The sequence below is a fragment of the Coffea arabica genome, chromosome 2e (assembly GCF_036785885.1).
Source record: "Coffea arabica cultivar ET-39 chromosome 2e, Coffea Arabica ET-39 HiFi, whole genome shotgun sequence".
Classification (NCBI taxonomy): domain Eukaryota; kingdom Viridiplantae; phylum Streptophyta; class Magnoliopsida; order Gentianales; family Rubiaceae; genus Coffea; species Coffea arabica.
The window spans coordinates 76,724,732-76,741,949 of NC_092313.1; the positions used below are offsets into that span (position 1 = coordinate 76,724,732).

Consider the following 17,218-nt stretch of genomic DNA (forward strand, 5'->3'; position numbering starts at 1 on the left):
TAGGAAATTTTGTGACAGAGGCAAGGTTTTCAAAATCGGAATCCTACCTGGATCGTTTTTTGGTTTGCAAGATCGGATCGTAGAATCGGTAGATCCTACAAAAAATGTAATAAATTATCATATTAATAATTTTTAAGTTTGCAATTCATAAATATAGTAACAAATAATGTAATTCATGTGCAATCAATATAATTATATTGTTAATTAAGGTTAATTCATTTCTAAAGGCTCTAAACCATATTAATTTATTATAATAAAGATACAAAACACTAGTTCCATGTGATAACTTATAACAAAGATCATTTATTCACTTTAGTGAATTATATGAGTCAAATTTAAAGATTCATCAAATTTTCTAGGTTTGGAATTAGACTTAATTATTTACATGGATTTAAAGCACTATGAATATAGTTTACAACGCAACAAACGACACTCAATTTTGAGTTTTCTACACAAAAATATAGTCAAAATATTAAAATTATTATTTAATTTATTAAAAATAAAAAGATCGTATTAGGATCGTAAATCGGATCGTTACGGATCGGGATCCTAGCAACATAGGACAGAGCCAGCACTAGCACTAATTCAACACGTGCTAAATTGTACTACGACTAGATATCACTGTGGATACAGAGGATAAGGAGGAGCAGCAGCTGCTGCCAAGTCGTACGAGAATTGAGAGGTGGGCCGCAACGAATAATAGGCCAACAACAACAGGGGCCCAATCGTATTTAGAGGAGGGGGACCAGAGGGCTATTCCGGTTAAAGTTTACCAGCCAAAATGATGGTGGGGTCAATGGTGTGTCGTTTTCTAGTTTTTTTTGTTTTTGTTTTTTTGTTTTTTGAATGTTGTGTTCGGCATTCCCATCTACTCTTGGGTTGGTGGCCACCACCAAACCCTCAAGGCTTTGGTGATTCTTGTGGCTCTTATTCAAATTCAGATGGGTGCGTAGTGTCCATCTGGTTCTTTTCCTAATTATCCGTCTGATTCGGTGGTGGTTCTGTCTCCATCGATCATCCATAGGTTCAGTTGAGCCTTTCCCTAGTTATCTGTCTGATTCGGTGGTGGTTCTGTCTCCATCAGTCCTTCATAGGTTCAGTTGAGTATTTTCCTAATTAGAGTAGAGTAGAAGTAGAGATGATAATTATTAAAAAAAAAAAAAAGGACTAGTGGTAGTAATTTACTAGTCTATTTATTAATTAATAGTCCGGGACCGTCACGACTTCCATGCGATTCGCCTTTTCTGTGACTGACGTTTGACGCAAGCGGGCATCGTGTTGCTCGTGTGGAGGAAGCGCCTCCGTTCATCTGTCTCATCTCCTTTTGTTTGATTTCCGGACCGGATATCATCGCTATTATATAATGATGCGCTTTTCTCAGTAGCTAGAAATAGGAGCCAGGAGGAGAGTAGTGCATTTTTCGCTTGGCCGTGTATTGCTGCCATCCATACAACCGCTCCCCCGGTCACACCTACGCCTGCTATCCACCCACTCCTTTTCCATCTACAACTCAGCAGCAACAAGGTGCTTTTCATTTCATAATGACGATGATGGGGATCTTTTTTCTTAATTGGATTATGGAGATTAGATGTGATGGCACCAATTTTAACATTAACTGGTCGAACAATTTTGCTGTGCAGAGAAAAATAAATAATAAATACTCCCCCCATCGCCATCGCCATCGCCATCCCCACCCCCCTAAATGACGTTTACTTCAATCCATCCTCCCTCTAGAGTCCAATCCGCGTTTTAATTAATCCGATCTCACTTCCACTTCTCTCTCTCTCCATGCAAAATCCCTCCTATTATTTGACAAAAAAAAAAAAAAAAACAGAGCACCTATTATTTGCAAGCAACTCTTCCTCCCATAATTACTTTCTGTAAGTATCTCGGGTGCGTCTTGCCATATACACTTTTGCTACTGAAGTGACTCCGCCTCATTATCATATTCTGTACATAAAATTAAGCTCTTGCAAGTTTATTCCTCCCTATCTTTTTTCCCTTGGGAAAACTGCAGCAAACTTCTCTCCGATTTCTTATTTTTTACATTTTTTTATCCTCACTTTTAAATAACGCATTTTACATCTCTCACAAATTATATATATATATATATAAAATAAAAGGGGTTAATCTAGGGTCAAGCTCCAAATCCAGCCACATACTTTTCTTGAAACCATCACGTGACAATATGACTTCAATAATTTTTATAACAATAAAAATGTCGAATCAAACCAACCACGCTCCAATAAGGTGGGACACATCGTCACATCATCCCACCATACACTCTGTCCTCCGTCCCTGGGTCTGCCATCTCCACTGACCATTTTCAAGTCATCTCCCTTTTTTCAACTCCTCCAAGCCTCCATCTCCTAAGTCCTACCACTTCTCCCTCTCTTATTCTCACCCTCCTCTATCCGAATGCCTTTCAGCTTGATGTTTACCCTCTCTTGCAAATTCTCGCTTTCCTTCTTGCGGGGAAAATAAAATTTGCGGACTTGTTCTCTTCTTTTGATTAATTTGTGGACATTCATCCGTAAGTTAAGTTTTTTATCAGGTATTTGATGGTATCCTCTACTTAAACTTCTGTCGTTTGTTATTTTTCACTTTTTGAAGTACCGTTAAGATTGTCGGAATTTGGATAGAGTGGAAGGACATTTGAGTTCAAGGAGGAGAAAACAATATGATATACTATTCATATCAAAGAAAAACGATCTATTTCAAGGAATGTTCTGACGGTAAAAATTGACGTTCATGAAAAAACAAAATATTGAGGAGAGAGAGCAGTGCGCGCGTGCGCATGGATATGAGAGTGAGAAAGTGTATTTATGTATGTGGGCAATGGAGAGGACCCGTAATCAGAATGACCACCTCTGAAAGGTTCTTGGTCATGGTTGATCAAAAATAAAATGTAAAATTTCACTTCATTGAATATAGGGATAATTTCAGAAACCTCCCTTGAGGTTTGTCATAATATCACTCAATTCTCTTCAAGTTTTTAAAATCTCACTTACCTCCCTTGCCAACTTGACAAGACTAAATATTCCTATCAAAGGTCACAAATTGACAACATTACCTTTACTCTCAATAACTATTTAACCAAAAAGCCAAAACAAAATAAATTTTAAAAGCAAAAAATGCAAATTAAAAAAATAAATTGCCAACTAATAATGGTCCATATTTCTTTACATTAGAGTCATGGTGGAATAGCAAAGGATATGAATAATTAAATTTAATCAATATCAACCACTTAGGAAGATTTTAGAGAGTAATTAATACTTTAAAAAATTTCATGCATAGTTATAATTAAGGAAGTCAAGATATTTTTTGGAGAAATATATTTTAATTCATCGTGTAGTTTAAATTTTATTGCAAACTAAAATAATCTCTTCATACGCGTGAATTTTTCAATGCGTAAATTTTGCTTTTGTTCCAATACAACTAAAATAAATAGTTTACGTCGAGAAATTTACACCTTTTAAAAATTTAACCTTATTTTATTTTTTATTGTTGTTATAAATTTCATAAATAGGATAGTATAAGGGTAGCATTGGAACAAAAAAATTTATCTTTCTTGTAGTTCCTCCAAAGGGGTTAAAATATTACAAGAAATGTCAATTCAATAAAGATAAGTGAGATTTTAAAAATCTCAAGAGAATTGAGTGATATTATAAGAAACCTCGGGGGAGGTTTATGAAATTATCCCTTGAATATATATCATTTTTGGGTTGTTCACCACCACAAAAAATTTAAGTCTTGATGAGGTAGAAGGTCAACGGTTTAAACCTTACCTCCCATTAATGTGCCACCATATGTGGTTTCTTCTAAATTCATACGAGTGCGTAGTGCACCCATCAGTTTCTCTAGACTCCGTTGGGTATCTCCCTCCGATGTAGGTTAGAGTAGAAGTAGAAATATATTAGATTAGATGTTGCCGTCTAATAAAAAAATTAAAGAATATATATCATTTTGTGCAATTAGACAAAATCGACAAAAATGATTGACTTGACAAACATTTGTGCTCCAAGTCTATGTATGTGTGTCCGTGAGTGAGAGAGAATAAGTGCATTTATAAAAGTGTGTGGGTATGTGAAATAATAATTTTGATCGAAGCATTATTATACTAGTTTAACGGTTCAACGAAATACGTTGTAAAACTTTTATTTTAAATTTTACATACAAATTAAGTGGTCCTTAATATATTCAGAGGTAAGAAATTGAAGTTAACGAGCAAGTTTAACAGAAATAAAAAAACTTAATTCGTTAATTTTAAATACTCAGTAGGGGTATCAAACAACTATTTGGGCTGATATTAAGTTTAAAAGGACTTTTTTTTTTTTTTTTTTGGGGTTTTACGTGACTATAGACTTGTATAGTTAAATGGAATGCACTAATGCGAGAAATGACTTGTTCGTGTTCCCGTGTCAAAGTTTGCATGAGAATAGTTGAAAATTAAACCCAAATCCAACAATCCTGCCCACCCACTCACTTATTTGAAACGTTGGGTTGGGTTACCCAGATCATCAAGCATGGATTGAGTTTGGGTTGAATGAAAACGGTCCAAATGTTTTTTAGACAGGTCGAGTCTTTAATTGGCTACCCGTGCAATCTAAATATGAGAAAGGAAAATTTGTCATAAAGGAAAGGGTAGGGAGGTTTAATTTTAATATACTCCCACTTCAACCAACAACAAGGGAGACCGAGTGCTCATGTGGCGTCTGCCACGTCATCGAGATTCACCTAATAAGTCAACCCATCAGCATTCAGGCAAGCGGGGTCACCGGTGGTGGCATCTAGAGTCAACCAGCATTTTCACAATGCAACAAATGTACTTTAAAATTTTTTTCTCCCTTTCTTTTGTCAATCATCAATTTCTATATTATTTCTACTCCTATTTTTATTTCTATTCTAATCTATCTAAGGGAGTATCGAACTAAGGGTCTGTTTGATAACATAAAAAAGTGCTGAATCTGAATTTTTTCAGACATTCAGATGTTTTGAGTGTTTGATAAATGAAAATCTATTTGCTGAACTTGTTAAGCAGTGCTGAACCTGTGTGTATTTTTTTCAGCACAAGAATCCTAACTGAATGCTTAATTCTGATAAGAATCAATAGAATTACTTCAACTACCTTATCTTACCTACCAAATCTACCCTTGTTTGTTAATTATGTTCAAAATTCTTATCTAATTAAACAACATAATATTCTCTATCTAACGATTTTTAATTTCTCTTTTTTTCATTTTTAATGACTTTCACATCTTCTCCATACTCCTAATATAATATATTTCATCTTTTATATTAATTTGATTTAAAAATAAATATTGTCATTTTCATACCTAACAATTTTAAACTAATTAAATCATAGATTCTATTTCTTTTTTGAATGAAAGGATATAAGGGCAAAATTGTCAAATTAAACTTATTAAGCATTTAGCTATAAATATTTATCAAACAGCATAAATAGGTTTAGCATTAAAATTCAGACATTCATATATTTTTTTCAGTGCTTAAAATTCAGCAAATTAATTGTTTCAGTATTCAGATTTCAGAATTCAGAATTCAGAATTCAGATTCAGTTTTATCAAACGGAACCTAAGTGAAGAGAGATTAGAGAGAGCCATTCCCACCTTTAAATCAGAATAGTAATTTTAGTATAAGTGCAGAGAAGACTTTTAATCAGACTTGTAGCTTATGCTTAGAGGTGTCAAAATGGGCGGGATTTGCTTGGGTTTAAAATGGAACCGAGTCATATGAGTTTGGATCCAACCTTACCCATATGTGTTTTGGGACTAATTTGGGCGGGATCACTTTGGGATGGGTTTAGATTGATTCCGTCCAATACCCAAATCTATTTTCTATATATATTTTTTCCTTTAATTCATTTTTTTTATATAACTTTAATATTTTTGATTTATTAAATTTCTTTTAGTTTTATTAAATAAACATGCAAGTGTTTTATACTCAGGATTCTCACAAAAAATTGGATTAACAAATAAAGGAAAAGATAGAAATAATACAGTCATATTCCAACATATATCAAGATGGCCAAGGCACTTAAGGTGTTGAATATTTATCCTCATCATTGTCTAAGAATGACAGGTCTAAACTGACTGAAATGTTGGAAATTCTTGTGGATAATGACTAGGAAGACTGCTAGATTATATTCGCTGATATGACTATAAAAATTGTTAAAGATAATTTTTAAATTTAAGACTCCGTTTGGATTGTCTATATTTTCAAAAAATAAAATTTTCAAATACAATGTTACAATAATATATAATAACTCAAAAAATATCTCATTCATATTAGTATATCAAATATTTCAAAAAAAATTTATAGTAAAAATTTTTCATATACACTGCAACAATAAAATATTTCAAAAACACCCCAAAAATCAACTAATTAAAACAGAGCCCTTGCTATTTGAGCCCAATGGGTACCCAAGTATTTCCCAAAATTTTCCATCAATTAATGGATATAATTGGGATTTGTCCCATTTTAAACCCAATATCAAATTCCAATATCCATCCCGCCCAAAGTCCCTATGGGCATAGGTAACCCATTGGGACTTGGGACAAATTGCCACCTCTACTTATGCTTAAGAAAGTGACTAAAACCGTTAAAAAAAAAAGCCAAACACAATCTCAACTAAGCATTACCACATGTGTGCTATAGTTGTGCCTGTTTGGAACCTGAGTTTTTTGGGAGTTTGTCTGAAACTTTACTGTAGTGCACTATAGAAGTTTTTGAAAAAATTTTGTAAAAGTTTTGTAAGGTGAAAAACTTTTTTTTCCTTTTCTTTTTTGTCTTTGTCTTTGTCTTTCTTTTTCTTTCTTTCCGTTTTCTTTTCTTTTCTCTCTTCTTTTTCTTCTTTTTCTTCTTCCTTCTCCCTCCCCCGTTACCTCTGCCTTCCCAATTCTCAGCAGCCATGGCTCTACAATTTTTTTTTCTTTTCTTTCTTTTTCTTTTTCTTTTTCTTTTTCTTTCTTTCTTTTCTTTTTCTTTTCTTTCCTCTTTTTTTCTTCTTCTTCTTCTTCCTTCCTTCCCCCTCTCTCTTCCCTCGCAGTACCAGACGAACCAGCAGCCCCTCTCCCCAAATTTTTTTTCTTTTTCTCTTCCCCTCTTCTCCCTCTCTGCTCCTCTCTCCCTCTCTACTCCCCTTCACCATCCCCCTCTCCCTCCCAAAACAGAGAACCAGCAGCCATGACACCTACAATTTTTTTCTTTTGCTTTTTCTCTCCCCCTCTTCTCCATCTCCCTCTCCCATTCTCCTTCCCTTTCCTACTCCCCTCCCCTTTTGTCCAATCCGGTCGTTCGACCAGATCGCATCTGGTACCGTGTGACCAGATCGCAGCTAAGGAAGTGAAAGGGTGGCCAAGGAGGAGAGGGAAGGAGAGGGGGAGTGGGAGATGGGGAGAGGGAGAAGGGAAAAAAAAAAGGGTAGGCCAGCGCCGGAATAGGTGGCTGGCGCCGGAACAGCGGCGGAGGTGGTGGTGGCCGGCGGTGGAGGGGTGGCCGGCGATGGAGGGGTGGTGGATAGGGGTGGGGGAGAAAGAAAAAGAAAAGAGGAAGTTTTTTGTGTATTAGATATTTTGAAGTGTGTAGGTTAAAAAATTTGATAAGTTTTTTTGGGTTCTTGTAGCTAAAGTTGTTAAAAAACTAGTAGCTAAAAAACTTGGCCAAAAAACTCGGTTCCAAACAAGCCCATAAATTGGTGCAGAAGCTTTGTAGTGTTTTAGAACTAGTCTTTATATTTTCTAGTTTTTTTTTGGTCCTATTAATCTAAGTCAAACTTATGCCTAACAGAAGTACAGAACTTGTTTAGTTGACCAGCTTGGAACAGTTTTTTTGTCTTGTTGCGCCTGTGAGGATTGATCTCATATATAGGAACACTTACACTCAAATTTTAAGGGCCGAATTGAAACGTTTTCAATTTGAGAACACTTTAAGCAACTTTGGAGGACCATCCTGACATTAAAAACCTCATTTGACATTTTGCCAAGTAGATTTAGACCGTCGCAGTAAAGACTGTGAGAGCAAATAATACTAGAGGAAGATAAATTCAAGGGATGGAAACGTGTTGAATTCCGCATTGATTCAAAACTTGTTGCAGATATTTTCAAGTGATTGTCCTTGGAGGGCTCTAGTTGCATATTCTGATGTAAAGGATTTAATCTCATGTCTCAAAGAGTTGACTATATATTTTGTATATCACCAATATAATCAAGTTGCTGACTTTATAGCTAGTTATCTCAATAGAGTGGATAAAATTATTTTAAAGTCAAAATTTTTCCCTGATCTTCTTAGAATTGTAGAGGAAAATAAGAGAAAAAAATTGACGATTAGAGTGTAAATTTTTATTTTTGTTATATAAAGCTTGCCAATTCTTCAAAAAAAAAAAAAAAAATACTACAAGGTGCGTGCGTTAAAATACAGAATGGGCACAAGAAGGAAGGAAATAAAGGATCAGGAAAAGATTCCAGCAGGGAAAAGAAAATAGAAAAAAAAAAAAAAAACAAAGCAGCAAAGGTTAGTAGTATAAGGGTTGGTTAATGCCTTGTTAACGTGGTTGTTGTTGTTTGCTGGCGTGGAGGAGGACCCAGTGTTGGCCATGGACTTGGACCCGGAGATTGTGAAGCCGGGCGAACAAATTCACGGCTCTTCGCACACCCCTATTGTCGGCGGCGGTCATGTAGTCATGTCCAAAGAGGACCCCACCACCGCCAGGGCTTAAAATCTTGTAGGCCCGATTTATATCGGACCACGCCGAGTGAAAATCGTGACCGGCATCCACTTCAATCAAGTCCCCGAATATCCCCCACTCACACAGCTTCTCCAGCGCGGAGCCGGTGGAGAAGGGCAGGAAGCTCACCAAATGGGTGGCGTTGGCGCGGACAACGTTCTGCATGAACTGATACAGAAGCGTCACGTCCCCGTTGAGCATCTTGAAGTCCTTGAACCATCGGCGGTGGCGGTCCTCCTGCTGAAACCCGGGCCAACCCCGGAAGTCGTCGACGCAGATGATCTGAGTACCCTCATGAAGGCCGGCTAGTCGAGTCAAGCGGGCCATGTGAAGCGCTGACGCCCCGAGAAACGTGCCCACCTCGATGATGGTCTTGGGTTGGACTTTCCGGATGAGGTGGTCGAAGACGGGAGCGGTGGAGCCCCAGCCTCTGAGTTTGGTGGGGTGCAGGAGGTGGGAGATATGCGGGGGAGGGAAGTTGTCCCAGGGGGAGGTGCCGTTGAAAACTCGGTCTATGATGGTTTGGCGGACGAGTTGCGGAGGAACTGGCTCGGCGGCACAAACGGAGCCGAAGAAGTTGTGGTGGTCTTCTGGAGCTAGTGGAGGAGGGGGCCGGATGATGGAAGTGGGGGTGGAGATGAGGAGGTTTGTGGGACTCTCAAGAGTAGTAGGACTAGTACTGTTTCTTGAGGAGGCCGGCACTGCAGACAGATAGCCTAAGGTGTAACATAAGAGGAGAAGAATAAGATAGGCCGTGGGTTTAGCAATAGAAGCGGCGGTAGCGAACCTCGTACGAAAGCGGCGGGGGTGGTGGCGGTGCAGCGTCTGTGCTTCTTGTTTCATCATGGTATCGGAAGTCGTGTTATGCATGCTGGTTATAATTATGCATACCAGTATATGTATATGTTAGGAGAAGAAGGGAAAAGAAACAAGAAAAAAAAAAAGAAAGGGGGCAACGGCACAGTGCTTTCCTTCCTTCCTTCCTTTTAATGAAGCTTCAGTTGTTAAAATTTAAAGGATGGGGAGGGGAAAAAATGAAAAACAAAAAGGAAGAAGTAACTGAGAAAGTGAGGAAGACAAAAGCTAAAGGATAAGGGTCGATCAATGAAGTTTTTGTTTTCAACTTAATTTTGGCAGGGAGCTAGGAAGAATATATGAGAAATAGAGAAAAAAAGAAGAAAAAAAAAATCCAAAGATGAGACTTGACACTTGAGAGAGAGCTGAGTGGTCTTTGTTATTTCGAGTTCGAGAGAGAAGCTGAGATGAGGGTTTGAGTTGAGAGTTGAGAGTTGAGAGAGCGAGTATTACTGCTGCATGATATCGACCGGCCACCAATACGAATATACAAACAACAAAACGGAAGACTTTGGATTTAATTAATTCTTTGATCAGTAAGTTACTACATGCGGAGTGGAGTACTGTTCTTTTTTTTTTTTTATTTTTATTTTTAGAGGGCTCTCCATGGCCATGGGCAGAAAAATCAAAACGACTTCTAAGGCTTACTTTTATATAAGCCATAGGGATGAACCCTTCGTTCATTACTCACCAGTCACCACTAATAAAATGTTCGTTTTTTCTTTGTAATTTCCTATTGAGTGATCACGACGGAATATTCCAGCTGTTATGTGTCGTATATAGCGGAGTATTTCACCACCAACCATATATATGTGTGTGTGTCATGGCAGAATATTTCATCACCAACCATATATATATATATATATATATATATTGGAATACTTAAAAGTAATATATATATATAAGCACACACGCAAAATATATAGATAGTTCTACGTTTAGGTCTCTGTTCCGTGCTCATATATGGCTAAAGAAACGGTGGGATGCGCAAAATTTCAGGCAGGGTTTTCTGGTGTCCTCTATCATTCATACTTCTTGAGTTCTTTCAACCATGTCACCACCCCTAATATTTACTTTACAAAAAAAAAAAAAAAAAACTTGAAACACTTTTAAATCACCTTTCATTTTTTTCAACATTCTTTCAATACGCAATCAAAAGATACTGCTGAGGATATGGATATGATTAATTACACGTAAGTCGGTTGAGAAAGAGAACGAAGGAATTCTTTCTTTATTCTCTCCCCCGCCCTTTTTAAGTTTAACAGTAGCACTACTTCCTTTTCGGTCCCTCCCTTTCGCTTGTCAATTCTCTCTTTCCCGACTTTGTTGGCTATCTACCAAGTTGTTGTTTTTTTTTTTTTTTAATTTGGCTTTTAATCCCCCCCCCCCCCCACCCAAATACCGTTTCCTAATTTGCATAATAATCTCGCAAATGTGTTGGTACATAATATCAGCACCAGGCCACGTAGTCAAAAGAACGAGATAATTTCAGAAACCTCCCTTAAGATTTATAGTAATTTCAGACAGCTCTCCTCACGATTTGAAAATTATACATACCTCCCTTAAAACATAGGTTTGGGGTGTCACTTTGATGATGTAAGACCAAAAAAAGTATATGAATGTCCACAATTGCCCTCATCTAAATTTTCTTAATATGAATAATCATTTAAATTTTTTAAAAGTCAAGAATGCACTTATATAATACCAAAATTATGAGTTTTATTGCTCAGCTAATGTCTTGATATTTTCCATCCCCATGATTTTCTATATCCGCCCAAACTTTCAAATTCGTATCACTTCTTTTTCCGAACAAACTCTCTGTCTTAGATGCCAAAATCCACCGTCGTAATTCATAATTTACAATCTTTATCTCTCTATAGGTTTCTTCCATACATTGCTTACCAAACGGTTGGTTATACAACTCACAATCCTTACATTTTTCTCACTCAAATGGCCAAGTCCTCAGTTACCAATTTTTTTTTTTTTTTTTTTTTTTTTATCAATGGCTTATCTTTTGAAAAATTATGAAGGTTATTATAGTCATTGTCTATCATCAAGGGAGGTAAGTGCCATATTGAAAATCTCAAGAGAGCTCAGTGAAATTTTCAGAAACCTCCTTGTCCCCAAAAGAGCTCAAAAAGCCAAGTGCTGTCGGACAATATATGGAGTCAAGGAGGATGTACGTACGTAAATGAACTCGCTCTCACCGCAGCTCAATGCGTTGTTGACGAGCAAAGGCGGAGCTCATGAGATATTAGATATACAGGCAGCGGACAAAACAAATTACAACTACAAAGCAAAGCAAATGGTAAAGAAGACTGATTTATGGCAAATGGCAAATTGTTCTACTAATAATAACTTTCACTGCTATGTCTGCTCCTATACTGATGAAAGCCTTTATCACAGATTAACCGAACAGAAAAAAATAATCATAATACTATAAAGAAATTTTATGTTCCTGGAAAATCTAATATAAACCGACTTACTTAAGACATGTGAATTCTTTACCATTCCTCCTCTGTTCCAACACTATAGCAGCCATTAGACCGATCAAAGAAACCAAAAAAGGTTACTAAATGTTAAATTCTCTCAATGCACCAACATGGTTCATTTTGTCACTACTCAAAGCAATTCTTTCTACCAGATGAAAACTAGGGGATGCTTTTGGCCATCTCATACGGAAGGCAATAGAGAATGGTATAGAAATATGTAAGAGCAATATACAAAGCGAAAAAAAAAATTTTTAAAAATCGAATATCAATTGATCAGCCTTTTCGCATGAAAAAAAAAGACACAAATATGCAAAAAAAAAAAGAAAAAAGAAGTTTATTCAACATGCACAACACACAGAAGCCCTCGAACAACGTAAACATGTAGTCGAATACTATGCATTCCAAATTACCGTCTTCAGAAATGTTGCATTAATTTTGAGTTGATTCACATGGACAACAGGATCTCTACATCAAAACAACTTACAATGGATGCATAAAGCAAAATGAAAAAGAACAAAAAATGCAGACAAGAAGTTCACTCATATCCATTGTCCATTTTAACTAATCCAAATCCGTCCAAGTCACCCATTTTTGACACGTGTATTTAGAAGTCATCAAACAAGGATAAAATTCACTCATGTAATCTAGGGACCAAATCCGGACTCGAGCAATCTCATGCAGCATATAATAAAGTTAGGGACCAAAAACTCTACACATGGCCACAGTTATGTCAAATTTGGGTTAGATTTTTTTGTTTTTTGGGGGGTTAGATTGAATGGCCGCTACGCTGTGGCAAAATATTTAGGTTAAACTTAGATTTTATAAACTAAACCAACGTGCTTTAAACGCTTTATTTTTAGATCGTATTCTTCCTAATTTCCTAAGTACTAAAAGCTAAGGAAATGCAAGTTCACTTCTTATTTCATCAACTCAGTTCCATGCTCAAAATACCTTTATTCAAGAGAATCCTCCAGCTGATTACTGATCAAGAGCTCCACCAAAATTAGGAAAAGCTTATGCATTCTTTCACAACAACAACACTAAAATTAGTTGGACTGACCGACATCCCCTAAACACAAGCCTATTACAGAGACTAGAAGCCGAAGCTCAGACCACAAGCTTTCTCCCTATAATTACAACACAAAGTCGACTATAACAAACACCAACCAAACCTATCCTTCCCTATAAAAGCAACTCTGTTTTCTGTTAATTATCACAAAAACCATGAGCCACAACCAGTCCTATTACGACAGAAACCTCCTCCTATCAACAAACACAAACAGCCAAAGTGCAGCCTAAACATTTTTTTTAAGGCCCCATTACTTGGCTTCCTCTGAACCTTCTCCACTGCCACGTCCAGTGGCTGAGTTCCCCTGGCCATCAGCTCCTGAGGGCCCTGCCTCGGATGCATCCTGTTTATTTCTATCACTTGGGCCAGAAGGTACAGGAGGTCCACCCCCTCCTAGGGCTGTCTCGCTGTGCATCGGATGCATGCCATTATTGGGCCCTCCAGGTCGAACGCTGACTTGCCCTTGTATACCCTGCTGATGCTGTTGGTGTAGTTGCTGCTGGTGGAGGTCCTGCAGTTGATGTGGATTATTGTACTGCAAAGGCATCTTTGCAGGAAATACACCCGGTTGCTGAGCCATGGCACCAGCTTGAGGGTGCTGCATGTAGAATCCTCCTTGTTGCATGGCAGGATGGGCAGCCATCTGCAAGTATACAAATTAAGCATAAATTCTGCAACAAATACAACATTACCCAACTGAATCAGCTGAACTCTCTAATAGACCTGTGGAGGCATTGTTGGCGTCTGTGGTTGAGCATCTGCTATTGCAGCCAAATACATCAAATTCTTTTGCAGTTGAGCCTGGTACCTAGATTGATCAGAGTCCCACGTTTATTATCAGGAAAATGTAAAAGAAATTACAGCATGGAATAATGTGCCAAAAAAATCAGAAAGAATGAAGACTTAGGCTATATTATGTAAAACAGACGTGCTGACAAACAAAGACTCAAGTTCTTCCATTATCTCCAAAGTTGCTCACTCTCAGACAGTCTCTCACTTCTATCCCTTACTTTCTTCAGATCACAGAGAAAAGAGATGAGTATCCTTACACATGCTGGTGGACAAATATCCCACATCTGGATGCTTCGTTGAAAAGTGGAACTGACCGACCAATGGCCGATAAAAGAGCAAACTGAAATCTCAACTCTTATTGCTAAAACCTAACCGAAGATCCATGAACACCAGTAGACTGGTTCCTTTGGGCAAGCCAAAGTTGGGCATCACCTTTGTACCATTTAAAACATTTATATTGAACCTCCAAAGAATTCCAGGTAAAAAGACACACAAGAACTGTTACACTAGAGCACCAATTTTAAATAAGTACATTGACCAACTGCAAGCCATTCCCAAGTAAAGCAGATGCTTGAGTAGAAAAGTTTTATTTCAGCTTTTACTTTACATTCAAATGCAAACTGCCGTCTACAAATTCTGATGTTAGCCAATATTAATTCTATATCCCTCTTCATCTTTTTGACACAAGCATCAACCAAGACCTGGAGTTTGAATTGAAGAAGAAGACTGATTACAAAAAAAATGCATATTTCATATTTATGTGTATGACCATATAAAGCTCGAAAATGAGAAAAGTGCAGATAGCTTACTAGATATCACATAATTAGACAGTCAAAAAGAAGAAATAATGAAGCACGTGCATGGATGGGAAGGCAGCAGCGACCATTAAAAAAAATTAACCACATGGCTGTATCAATGTGCACGCATGAATACAGACACACATAGAGAGAGAGAGAGGTAGTTCACCACATTGATACATGGCTGTATCGATGTGCGCACATGCACACAGACACACACATAGAGAGAGAGAGAGAGGTAGTTCACCACTTACTGGGCACATTCAGCAAGTTTTCCAAGATTTTGATTGTCCAAAATTGCCAAAATCAGTTTCTTATTCTCGTCAAGGTACTGCATAAAACATTTAGAACCAAACCAGGTGCGTGAGAAAATCTACTTTCCACAAACTTTGACAAAATAAACTTCAAAGGAGGTGCCGATGTAACCACCAATATGATTCATTTGTTTTAAGGTAATACTGAAATCAAGTAAACAATATACACCTGACAGCAAGAGAACAGACAACTTCACATGATCACGGCTAGTATAGACAACAATAACACTAAGAATCATATGCCTTGGGAGGATGATGCATCATTAGTGAATATCATACAGGTAAGGGCAGGCCCTTAAAAAGTAGTAAGACACAGAGCATTCCATGTGTATGTGATACTTGTAAGCATCTATTACTACGACGTTGTTTTTTTCTTTATTTTTTTTCTCAAACAACAAGTTCTCACCCAAAAAAAAAAAAATCAATCATTGTATTACAACTGTGCCAGCATATATAAAAAGCTTGCTCTGCATGGAAGAATTGAGTTTTACAAGAAAACAATTTGGGGGAACAACAAATTGGAGCCTACAACCAATGATGCTAGTAGTTTGAAGATAGAAAATGCCAAAAGGTAACAAATAATGGTTGAACATAACTAGATGAAAACTTCCAAAAAGATGTAATGCTCAAAGCTTTTACAGGTGCAAAGCAGGAATAAATGCAGTCATGCTAATGATGAGATCCTACGTGACTCAAACTAGGAAAATGCAAGGAACACGACAAGGAAGTCATAACCGTCAATGGTATCTATTAGCCCAAGAGTTGGGCACAACCTCAACTATTACCAGGTTGTAGTTAAGCATAAGCGTAAATAGATAAATCTTTTTCATACGCAGTGCAGTGTTTAGGCTTGTAATGTGGCAGATACAGGTTGGTTTCCAATTAGGAGGTAACGTGGCAAACGCAAGTTCGTTGAATCTTAGCCTACGATTTCCACGAATTCGATATCACAAATGAGGTAAAGTATACACCAAACATTCTCTTATCCTAAAAAGAATTTGCCAAAAGGACTAATTTCAATTATCCATGAGCATGAAGATAATATTCACTGTGTAGCATAACAAAAACAAGAAAAATAGCAAACAATCTTCAAAACTAGCAAACAATCTTCATAGATTTCATTTTCCAAGTAGTGCATAAAGATTATTACTTAACAAAGAAGAGCTTCATCAACAGCTCAAAAATCCACCAAAATCGTTAACAAGCCAGTTTATGTGCAAAATATGAGATTTTTCACCACATATTGCGTGCCCTCCCGCTCCTGCTGCTTCAAGAAACAGCTCATGTGGGAGGGGCGAACTGACAAGCGGGTACAAGAGGTTTAACAAAACATCCCAAAAAAAGTTATGAAAAATAGCAGGGGAGCTAGTGAAAATAGAATCTTTGTCCTACCAAAACCAAAATTTGGAAGGGAAAAAAATGAAAGAAAGAAAGAAGAAGAAAAATATAGAATCTTTTACGAGCTTCTACATGAATTTTAGGCAACGAGCACCAGAGTATAATACATTTTATTATTATGCATGAATTGTGTACGGGGAAGGGCATAAAAAATAAAGCGGGTGCAGAAAAGAAGATAACAATACCTTTTGAATCTGTTCAGTGGTGATATTGGTAGGGGGAAATGAAGGCATGACCGGAATCATGGGCGGGGCTTGCTGCATCCCTGCTCACTGCTTAAAAAAAAAAAAAAACCCCTAAATCTAATTTCCTTTTAATCCCCAAAAGAAGGGTAGGGGAACAAAGAAAAAAATTCCCCAAGTCTTAGAACAGTAAGATATCAAAACCCTAATTGAATTTCTATGGACCGGCAACAAAAGTGAAAAAGAAAAAGAAAAAGAAAATACTAATGAGTTAGCACAGGGTTTTATACAATAGAAATGCTCTTATGACCATAAGATTATATCTCTATATGTATACATATGGTAACTTGACCAGGGAGAAGGGGACAGAAGGAGGAAGGAGGAGGAGAGGTATGAGGAAGCAGAAGAAAGGCACAAAGTGAAAGGTGTTGTTTACCTGATGTATTTGAGAGAAAAAGAAAGGCACAAAGTGAAGTTTTTAGTGGGAAGGAACGGGAACCGTGAGACGGCGAGAGAACTAACAAAAGCCTACTTTGGCTACTTACTAAAATAACTTTTGTCGGTCTTTTTCTATTA

General features: G+C 37.2%; 2 protein-coding genes across 3 annotated transcripts; both read right to left on the minus strand.

Moving 5' to 3' along the window:
- Nucleotides 1-8,397: 8,397 nt before the first annotated feature.
- On the minus strand, nucleotides 8,398-9,977 carry LOC113733362 (uncharacterized). Its single transcript, XM_027259726.2, has one exon. The coding sequence runs from the start codon at nucleotides 9,611-9,613 to the stop codon at nucleotides 8,561-8,563; it is 1,053 nt and encodes a 350-aa protein (XP_027115527.1). The 5' UTR covers nucleotides 9,614-9,977; the 3' UTR covers nucleotides 8,398-8,560.
- A 3,052-nt stretch (nucleotides 9,978-13,029) lies between these two features.
- Nucleotides 13,030-17,216, minus strand: LOC113733366 (GRF1-interacting factor 3-like). 2 transcript variants are annotated; one of them, XM_072081313.1, is made up of 5 exons: nucleotides 17,079-17,216; nucleotides 16,646-16,859; nucleotides 15,003-15,079; nucleotides 13,883-13,967; nucleotides 13,030-13,802 (listed from the first exon to the last, which is right to left on the minus strand). In XM_072081313.1, the coding sequence occupies exons 2-5, from the start codon at nucleotides 16,721-16,723 to the stop codon at nucleotides 13,410-13,412; spliced, it is 633 nt and encodes a 210-aa protein (XP_071937414.1). In that variant the 5' UTR covers nucleotides 16,724-16,859; nucleotides 17,079-17,216; the 3' UTR covers nucleotides 13,030-13,409. The 2 variants fall into 2 exon arrangements, with proteins under 2 accessions (XP_071937414.1, XP_027115535.1); XM_027259734.2 differs by having other exon boundaries at nucleotides 16,646-16,732; nucleotides 17,079-17,209.
- Nucleotides 17,217-17,218: the final 2 nt, after the last annotated feature.

What these genes read in the sequence shown, in the direction of transcription:
- LOC113733362 (XM_027259726.2), bottom strand. Translation starts at nt 9,613, where the DNA reads ATGCATAACACGACTTCCGATACCATGATGAAACAAGAAGCACAGACG.
- LOC113733366 (XM_072081313.1), bottom strand. Translation starts at nt 16,723, where the DNA reads ATGCAGCAAGCCCCGCCCATGATTCCGGTCATGCCTTCATTTCCCCCT. An exon ending in CCACTGAACAGATTCAAAAG is followed by an intron (nt 15,080 to 16,645) that starts GTATTGTTATCT and finishes TGTTTTATGCAG; the next exon opens with TACCTTGACGAGAATAAGAA. An exon ending in AAACTTGCTGAATGTGCCCA is followed by an intron (nt 13,968 to 15,002) that starts GTAAGTGGTGAA and finishes TGATCAATCTAG; the next exon opens with GTACCAGGCTCAACTGCAAA.